Source organism: Mizuhopecten yessoensis, unplaced genomic scaffold, assembly GCF_002113885.1.
Source record: "Mizuhopecten yessoensis strain PY_sf001 unplaced genomic scaffold, ASM211388v2 scaffold1539, whole genome shotgun sequence".
In the NCBI taxonomy this organism is placed as follows: Eukaryota; Metazoa; Mollusca; class Bivalvia; order Pectinida; family Pectinidae; genus Mizuhopecten; species Mizuhopecten yessoensis.
Window position 1 is genome coordinate 78,240 of NW_018404097.1, and position 10,442 is coordinate 88,681.

General features: G+C 37.0%; 1 protein-coding gene and 1 non-coding gene across 2 annotated transcripts in view; both read left to right on the top strand.

The window, feature by feature from the left end:
- Positions 1-4,512: 4,512 nt before the first annotated feature.
- Trnad-guc lies at positions 4,513-4,584 on the top strand. The gene has a single exon. It is a non-coding gene; the product is annotated as a tRNA-Asp (tRNA).
- Positions 4,585-8,486: 3,902 nt separating this feature from the next.
- The window catches only part of LOC110464344 (sodium- and chloride-dependent transporter XTRP3-like), a 45,739-nt gene continuing 43,783 nt past the window's right edge, over positions 8,487-10,442 (top strand). Inside the window, exon 1 of the mRNA XM_021519527.1 lies at positions 8,487-8,812. Coding sequence (XP_021375202.1) covers positions 8,677-8,812 — 136 coding nt within the window. The 5' untranslated portion in view covers positions 8,487-8,676. The remainder of the gene's footprint in view (positions 8,813-10,442) is intronic.

A 10,442-nucleotide genomic window follows, 5' to 3' on the forward strand; every position in this document is an offset into this window, starting at 1 on the left:
TCCCCCACCCCCACCCCCAACCCCACCCCCGTGTTTCAAGAGTCTCAAGCTTAAAAACGTCAACAGCTGCTTGATCGTGAAAGTATATCAGACCCCGGGTGTAAAGGTTCAAATTCTTTGTATTGAACCATTCGGTGTTAACATATACACTTGATAACACATGTAAACAAAAATGCATACATATTACCACCCCATCACCAAGTTCAAGTGTTTTGACCCATTCGTTTATTACATAACAGTTGACTTTGCTATGTATAGACCTAGCGATTTCATTTTAAAATCAATTTTGCAATAAATTTTGCCTGTTGTTAACTCCAACGCTTTCTTATGATTGATTAAACAACAATAAAGTATTTGTGTACGTGTGATTAATGATAGGATTGCAATTACAAAACAGCGTGAGCAGTCGACAATTGTTCTATTGGGTTGCGCAGGCGCAAGCGGCAAGACGTCTTTCACGGGAGCTCCGGCTTCTTACAGAAATATTGCATGGTTTGAGCGTTAAAAACACCTTTTTGTACAAAATTATAATTTGTCCTTTAGTACTTATTATTTATCATCTCCTTCTATCATCAAATTTGTAAAGTTTTCATATCCTCTGAATCTTTGACTTTTCAATAATTATTAATTCAGTAGGCCAACTTCAAATTCCCGCCATTCTGTCAATTGGTGTGCACTTCCGCGGTGTAAACAAGCGAACATCCCCCTCCCCCTGTAATCTGTGATAAGACCGTTACCTGGGAACATAAGGGTATTGTCTGTGATACATGTGACCAGTGGTTTCATGTGGACTGTCAAAACATTAACAACATGTCATACGAGGAATTGAACGATAGTATGGTTAGCTGGCACTGTATTATCTGTGATAACCCAAATTATTCTACTCTTTTATTTCATCTGCACAGTATTTCTAGATTCTGTAAAGAATTTTGATAGCCAGATGAGTCCAAAGACCTCTTCTCATGTATCTAAACCAGGTCACTCATCTACTCCAGCCAGGAAAACAGCATTTTCTAAAAAATCTACTCATAAGCCACTACGTAACTTGAATGTTCATCATGTTGTTGACAGTGTCAAGCCCGATATCATCCTTGGAACTGAAACATGGTTAAAACCAAATATTAAAGACACTGAAGTTTTTCTGGATGAGTTCAACATATACAGAAAGGACAGAGTTGGTGAAAAAACAGGTGGTGGTGTGCTTCATCTTAAGTACATGGTCTCTTACCACCAGTGTGAAATTGTCTGGACTAAAATAGAAATGATAGGTTGTAAAATCCTAAAGCAGCAGACAGTTCAAATTCGATAAGCTTTGACACATCTGTTAGGAAGGCACTATTCGCAATGCTTGAGTCTACTCATTGGAGGAGATTCCAATCCCCCAGGTTGGGATTGGGAGCATAGAATTCTAAAACCCAATACTCTCCACCCACATATTCATTATAATTTTGGCACCTTCCTTTGATGACGCAGTACTTACCCAACTGGTAGAAAAGCCCACACGAAACAATAATATCTTGGACCTTATCATCATAACGACCATAGCTTAGTCCCCCGTATTAAAGTTATGCCTGGCGTTTCGGATCATGACATTGTGTTTGTCGAATTCCTAGCTTCTACTTTAAAGCAAAAACAAAAACCAAGACAAAAAAATCCATTATACACAAAAAATTTTTTTTATCTTTAGCTTAAATTTTCTAATGAGGAGCATATTGCTGATACTAATACCATCTGGTGTGATTTCAAGTCATTTCTGAACTCTTTGGCGAATATGCATATACCACACAAAATATCAAAACCAAAAGAAAGCCAACCCTGGATATTAAATGAAATTCAACACTTGATTAGTAAACTCAACAAATTATTTAAAAAATCAAGAAAGTCTGGTGATAAAGATCTAACAAAGAAACATTCCATCCAAAAAAGGAGTATTGGAAATATATAGATTTATTTTTTTACTCCAGATGAGACTTCTGTCAATGGAACTTTCACATGTATAAAAAGTGTTTGGACCTACATAAAACACAAGAAAACAGACTTCACAGGTATCCCCCCATCTAAAAGAGGATGGCAAGCTCATTTCAGATTCCTGTTCAAAGCCAACCTACTCAATAAGCAATTCGAATCAGTTTTCTCTAAATCCAAAAACATATCTCCTGACGTCTTTGCAAAAGAAAATTATATAAATCCAGATATATCCAACCATGAACCGTCACCCAAAATGGTATCCAAAACTACTTACAAATCTTGATAACTCCAAAGCACCAGGCCCGGACGACTTGAGTCCAAGAGTTTTGAAGGAATTGGTTAGTGAAATTGCCCCCATTTTGAGTATAATATTCAACTCATCCCTACAATCTGGCACTGTTCCGCAAAATTGGAAAACCGCCCATATTGCTCCAATATTTTAAAAAAGGCCAAAAATATGATCCTGTAAATTACAGACCTATCTCACTCACTTGCATTTGTTGTAAATTAATGGAACATGTCATAGTGTCACACATCATGACACATTCAGATCGTCACAATATTTTGTATCCTCGCCAACATGGTTTTCGAAAATTCAGATCCTGTGAAACACAACTTTTAGAATTTGTTGACGATATTACCAAAACTCTTGACAACTCAAAACAATCAGATATATTGGTTATGGATTTCTCTAAGCCAGACACTATCTTCTTACCAACAAACTCAGTCATTATGATATAGATGATAAAACAACTTCCTGGATCTCAAACTTCTTAAATGATAGAACCCAATCAGTACTTGTTTAAAGCGTCAAATCTGAGTATATACAAGTTTTATCCGGTGTCCCCCAGGGATCTGCTCTGGGGCTTTATCTGTTCCTATTTTATATTAATGACATGCCGATTGTCTTGAACTCCACGGTCAGACTGGGAGAAAAAAAATGGCTAATGGCTTTCCACCCTGATAAGTGCTATGCTCTCACAACTTCTAAGAAAAAAAACCTGTCATTTTTTATTATTTTCTTCATGGCCGAATATTAAAACATGTTGATTCTGTGAAATACCTAGGAGTAACCATCAGATCAGATTTGAAATGGGACTCTCATGTAGATCAGATTTGCAACAAGGCAAATTCTACTATTAGAAGAAAATCTAAATATTAGCTCAACAACATTTAAAGAACAAGCTTACACATCTTTGGTTAGACCCTCTTTAAAATATTCTTGCTCTGTTTGGGATCCGTACACAAAAAATCAAGGAGGAGTTTAAGGATAGGCACATCAACAAAATAGAAATGGTGCTGAGGAGATGAGCCCGATATGTGTCAAATCGCTTTCGGAATACCTCTAGTGTAACAGATATGATTGGTACTTTTGGCTGGCGCAGCGTGTCAGATCGTAGCGAAGATGCACGCCTGAAGATGTTCTATAAAATTCATCAGGGCACGGTGGCCATATCCACGACTGACAGGATGCACCGAGCCAGAATAATTCCTAGAAATTCCAACCAGGTCCAATACCAACAGCAATACTCGAAAACACTAACTAGACAACAATCCTTTTGTCCTCGTACCATACTAGACTGGAACAAACTACCATCTGACATCGTTAATGCACCCACTTTCAACCCTTTAAAAGCATCTCTTTCCAGGCACACCTATAAAATTGAAGATGCAGAGTAATTAATTACTTCAACAGACTTTACATAATAATTTACCACTTCTCTTCTTTTCCCCCTTTTCCGAACAAGCTTTGTAGGTGGGGGTTGAATTTTCCTTCTTTTAACTTTAACTTAGTGGATACTTATTAATTGTTATGTAATATATATAGTCTGTCATTTGTGCTGCATAAACCCAATTTCGTAACAAAATCATCAATTAGTTGAAGGTGGTCACTATATGGTAGAAATGGCAATCCCCATCGTAACCCCAAACTTAGCTGCGGGAATCGTAGCTTCTAGGCCCGATCGTTTGATTTGTTTTTTCAATATTTTTTTTATTATCGAACGATCTAGTTCTAAATTAACCCACACAGTGTATTGGTCAACATGCTGTTTTTGTTATCAAATCTGATATTCAATATACGAAGACAGCGGAAGTGTTGATAATTTGTAGACAAAAACATAAAACATTCCTAACATTACTTCTATTCACAAGTTTATTGACAAGGAAACAAATGAAAACCATTGTTTGGAAGTGATTAAATCATTCAACTTCCAATAAAAAAATACCTTTTTGACAATAAACATCGAGGTAAAGTTGTGCTTATAATTCTTGGTAGTCCCACATAGGAATAATTAGATCATTTTGGCGAGAGTTATTCCCCTTATTACGTGTATGAAACGAAGTTGAGTTAAGGAAATAATGAAATGTTTTAGACTATCCTTATATCAGAAACGTTGAGGGCAATTTTGGCAATTTTGATTTCATTAAATGATTATAATGATATAACCCATAATAGAATCAGAAAATTAATCCATGTTCAACTTATAGTATATGTGCTACATCAGGTTTATGTATAATCTTTTTTCTTATAATTTCATATCGTCCTCGGTAGTATAGTGGTAAGTATCCCCGCCTGTCACGCGGGAGACCGGGGTTCAATTCCCCGCCGGGGAGGTCGATATTTTTTCCTTCTTAAGATTTTTGATTTTTCTTTTTCTCATTTACAGCTATTACATCTGATCTTCACATTTTTTTTTAACCTTTGTAAAACATCTAAATCAAATCCATTACTTATTGTAAATGAACGTCACAGAGTGGACGGTAATATATGACAGATTGTTACAAAATCACTTTAAAGGGACATCACGTGAAAAGGCGGTTTTTTTTTAATGAATGTATGTATTGTATGCACTTCCACTTATGTTACCTCGCTATCCCCATATTCATAGTCCGTTCCAAATGTCCAGTTTGACCACTTGAATTGTTCGGGAAAGCCCGGCTAAAAATAGCGCCGATAACGTCACCTGATTAGGCAGCAAACACAAGTGGTGCGAGCGAGATGAAACGGTTTACAAAGGGGCCCTCAGAGAGGGGCCGTCAGGCAACTGCAACTTCTTACCGCACTATGAAACCAAGTTATATGATTTCTAATTCCGTATTCAAACTTATTGAACAGTAATTATTCATCATCAGAAGTTAATTGCACACTTGCCAATATTAAGAATTTAAATTTATTTAGCTTTTAACATAAATTTGTTGCCAATAAAATTAAACAAAGGATGGGGCACAAGTTTTTACAATTTATCACAGCCTTCTCCCGTGACCGGTACAGGTGGTACGGGGCTAAACACTCCCTCAACAATGGGACAAACCTTTCTGTAAAAAGGAATATTCACGAGACGAATATCCCTTTTCAAATGTTTACATAAAGTGCATATATGCAATGACAAACTACACGCGAATATAAAAAGGAAACGTTTGTGAATTTATTTATTACATTAAACAACTCAATGTCTTTGGCCATTTTTTTTCTAGACCATGAATATAAATCTATGTATACTCTCTTTCCCACTTTCACTGTCTCCAAACGCTAACATTTAGGAAGTCATATTAACCATCACACACAATAAACTGTATGGCAAAACCACTACGTGTACATGTAGAATATGTGTCAATAAGGAACGTGTTGAGATACTTGATAATTATATTTTTTCAATACTTTACAGAGATTAAAGCATACTTTTAAATGGACCTTTTTATGCTGAGACAACTTTTCTTTAATCAGTTCCTTTGGTCCGAAACAGAAGCCGTAGTTATCGGCAGCACGCGCCATTTTTATAACGTAATCAAATATTTTTTCCCCTGTTTTCAATACGTATTCCGATTCTATCTGAAGTCGAAAATTTATTCTTTATAGAGAAAAGGTTGTTACATGATCATACATTCTAAGTCAACATCATATGAAAACATGAACTGTTGAAAAATTACGATTTAAAAAAAAAGTGTTATGCGATCCTATTTACTAGAAGTAGGTTCTCCTTCCTCAGTTATTCATCCTGGTCCGTCATTTTGACATTTTTAATCTAGCTGCGATAACGTAGCTTTCTGACGAAGAGCGATTTTTTTTTTATATATTGCGTCGTCGCGCCAGGGCAGGCCGGGTATTATATTAGTACTAATTTAAAACTTGCATGTCAAAACAAAAAACAATCGTTTAATTCAGCAATATAATTAAATCATACCATTTTACTGATCCCGGTAATATTATAAATTATGTAAATCTAATAGCGCACGTATCTCATTTGACCCCGAGCACCGACAGAGGATCAGAGAACAGAATACGCCGTGGCCATCACAGCAGTTATCCCTTGGGGGGCCTCATGGCAAAATCAAACTAACCAGTCACTTATCCCTTTCGTTTGCATAAACCACTGTATAATTATAAAAAACACAAAGTAAACTCTCTCCGATACATGCCCATTAACATATTAAACTAAGTTCATCTGTGTTCAAACTCACACAATGATACTAGCGAGGTTAATAGTTTTAGATATTTATTCATAACATAAACAGCGCTAGCATTTCTGTCGATTTTATTTCAGCTTAACCGGCCGCTATCCGGAAGAAAACATGCACCGTACTGACTGCTAGGGCAGTTATTTTCTGCTTTGAATACTTCCCACTGGCAATAATGATTCCGTAACGTACCCCTTGCGCTATCTTTTGACCATTTGGCAACTATTCGCTTCGTAGCTGACACGGTACAACACTTTTCTTTGGCTTACTTCACACGGCCAGTCATCTTGTTTACAAAGAAATGGTGTGCTATGCGCATGCGCTAGTAGAGGGAAATCCCTGAACAAAACGTTGGTCAGACAGGTAGAAATACCGATGATTATCTTAGATTTAATCATTTTTATGAATCTATTTCAGCCAAATCCGATCGGCATTTTCCATAAGGAGTCTCACTTGATATGTTTATGTAGTATTTGGAAAAAAGACACAAAAAAAAGTTACTTCAGCGTGATGCCCCTTTAACACCCCAAGCGTTAAAATTTTGTGATCACAATCATAACCGTTAAATTTGAGAAAGTCAATAGAATATAAGGCTATATCGGATAAATATCGGGTTTCACCTTGTCTATAGGCAAGAAAATCTGTATATATACGCTTTTTGTAATGTAACCATTAGTTGTTTTAATATAACCATCTGTTGTTATAATGTAACCATCAGTTGTTTTAATGTAACCATCAGTTGTTTTAATGTAACCATCAGTTGTTTTAATGTAAACATCAGTTGTTTTAATGTAACAATCGGTTGTTTTAATGTAGCTATCAGTTGTTATAATGTAACCATCGGTTGTTTTAATGTAACCATCAGTTGTTTTAATGTAGCTACCAGTTGCTTTAATGTAACCATCAGTTGTTTTAATGTAACAATCAGTTGTTTTAATGTAACAATCAATTGTTTTAATGTAGCCATCAGTTGTTTTAATGTAACAACAAGTTATTTTAATGTAACAATCAGCTGTTAAATGTAAACATCAGTTGTTTTAATGGAACTATCAGTTGCTTTAATGTAACAATCAGTTGTTTTAATGTAACAATCAGTTGTTGAAATGTAACCAACAGTTGTTTTAATGTAACTTATATGCAATCGTGTAACAAACATTATTCAACGTTGCTTCACGGATTAAAGTATTCATATTGTATTTTAAAATGGATATTGAAATTGGGCTCTTGAAGAAATTATAATAATAATCTATCTAGCTTACATAAGCCACTCTAAAGCGCTTTACAGTACATAGACATACATTAATCAATACAATTTTGAGGAATTCGCAGGAGCTGCCTTATAGGCCTTATCACCGCCATAGATTTCTAAGAAACATTTAATTAATGCAGGTGACTGATATTTGTCTTGTCTGTAGGAGAAAGCGTCCATAAGTTGAGATAACTTCTGGTCATAGTGTGCTTAAGTTTATAAAATGTGGTTAATTAATTAGAAAAGACAGAAAGGATTTATCAATTGTTGATATATAAGTTATCTGTATGTTTAAGGTAGTATGTAGTATATGCTTAGTGGTAATATAATTATGTAATGGCGGTAACGTTTTGGTAAATAGCTAATTATATCTGTTGATCCTATGGTAGTGTTGCAAGAAGGCTTTGCTACATGTGTTTGAAGCTCTTTTTACCATTATATATTGGTACCCGTGTTTGAAGTTCTTTTTACCATTATATATTGGTACCCGTGTTTAAGGCTTTTCGTGTCATTATCACATTGATAACCGTATTTGAAGCTCTTTTACCGTTATGACGTTGGTACCTGTTTGAAACTCATTGCGTCATTATTTACAAATTGATACCTGTATTTCAGCTCTCTGTATCATTATTACGTTGATACATGCGTGTTTAAGCTCTGTGCCCAGGCTTTTATCGATGCTCCCCAGCTGAAGTCGACCAAACAATGACACTCGCCTCGTGCATGGATGCGCGTGTCCCACAGGATTTGTGGTCGGATCCCGCCTGTGTGAGCATGCGTGGTAGAGCCGGAGAAGCAGCGTTAAGCGTGATTCAGACGCTGGGAGCCTACTATGAGCAATACCCTGATACACCAGTAGTGGGAGTGTACCTAGCGCCGGAGACCTGGTACGTGTTACGGGTGGATTATACACCCAGCTGTACACCATTCCGTTGGATTAGCAGTGAGATAGTGCTCCTTTTCCAGGTGGATTAGTAACGAGATTGTACTCCAGTGGGATAATGACGGACACGATACTGACAGAGCCGGCCAGTACCGGGGCTCGGTGGAGTTTACTGCAGTTCTCATTGGTGTGTTGTTATACGGTCGGGATACATGGCACCACCAGTCTCCCTCACTTCTCCTTTATATACACAGGTAAGGCACGTGTACCAACAACCTGCATATAACGGCCAACTCATGTCCAGTTTGCGTACGGTCGAGACATTTTTTTAAATCACAAGATGTTCTATTGCAGTTCTTGCATGGTAAATATTACAAAACTTATTAAATCGAAATATCCAAACCAAATAACACCGGAACAGCTAAAACAGCATCCCGTTTCTCCGTCCCTGATGCCCCGGGTGTTTAATTACCTGTCCATGATATACGTTATCAACCTTTTTTCTTTTGCTTCCAACCATGGTTTCTTCCTTAAACTTTCGACTTTGAAAAAGTAACACGATCTTAGACATCGCACCCTCTCCTGGCGTCCATCCTCGTTCTCTACCCTACCTTGATTTTTATTCACTGACAGCGAATAAACAATTCAATCGACATATTATTTAAGTGTCACTCATCATATCATCTTTAACAAATAAAGATAAAATAATCACTACTTATAAGAGGCATTATTAGAATTAAACCGTCAAGATTAACATTGATGAGACACTTTATAATTATTTACATATTGTGCACAATAAAGGTAAGTTTATCCAGACAGTTAATGATGTGCTAACGTTTGTACCGAAAATAATCTATGACATCATTATTACAACCCTAACGTCATACCAATATTTGTTAAATACGACCACAATCTTACGACCCTGGTCCTCATTTACGTCCCTGATTTAAACGACATTAACCTTACCTCCCTAAATTTACACCGTGATCTTACCTCCCTGATCTAAGGAACTTCATCTTACGTCCATAATAGTACGTCCCTAATCTTAGGTCCCTGATCTTACGTCCCTGATCTTACGTCCCTAATCTTAGATCCCCGATCTTAGGTCCCTAATCTTACGTCCCTGATCTTGCGTCCATAATCTTACGTCCCCGATCTTACGTCCCTGATCGTACGCCCATAATCTTACATTCCTAATCTTAGGTCCCTGCTTTTAAGTCTCTGATCAAAACAACCCTGACCTTACGACCCTGATCTTGCGTCACTGATATTACGCCACTGATCTACGTGCTTAAGCTTTGGACCCTGACTTTACGACCCTTATCTTTCGTCCCTAATCTTAGGTCACTGATCTTACGACCCTGATCTTACTATCCTAATTTTACGTCATTGATCTCACGTCACTGATCTTATTTCCGTTAGTTAACGACCCTGAACTTGTGATATTATGGTCCTGATATAATGGTCCTGATCTTACGTCCTTGATCTTACGACCATGATCTTACGTCCATGATCTTACGACCCTTATCCTACGTTCCCAACCGTGGAATCAGTTTCCTAATCTGACAGAATTTTTCACCCTATCCCTAATACACTGACTCCATGTTCCATAAAATACCTCAATATTCCGATACACTCTTACCGATCATGTGTTACTTTATATCTCAATAATGTCTTTAAACTGTAAAGGTTCATCTGTAAAAATCCCCGTATAGGTTCACTTGTCCTAATGAAGGCTAATGTGTGCAAGTCACCCTGTAGGTTGAACTGTACAACTCCCCTAGTTGGTTCGCATGTACAAGTCCATGTGTATGTTCATCTGTACAAGTCCCCGTGTATGTTCATCTGTACAAGTCCCCGTGTATGTTCATCTGTACAAGTCCC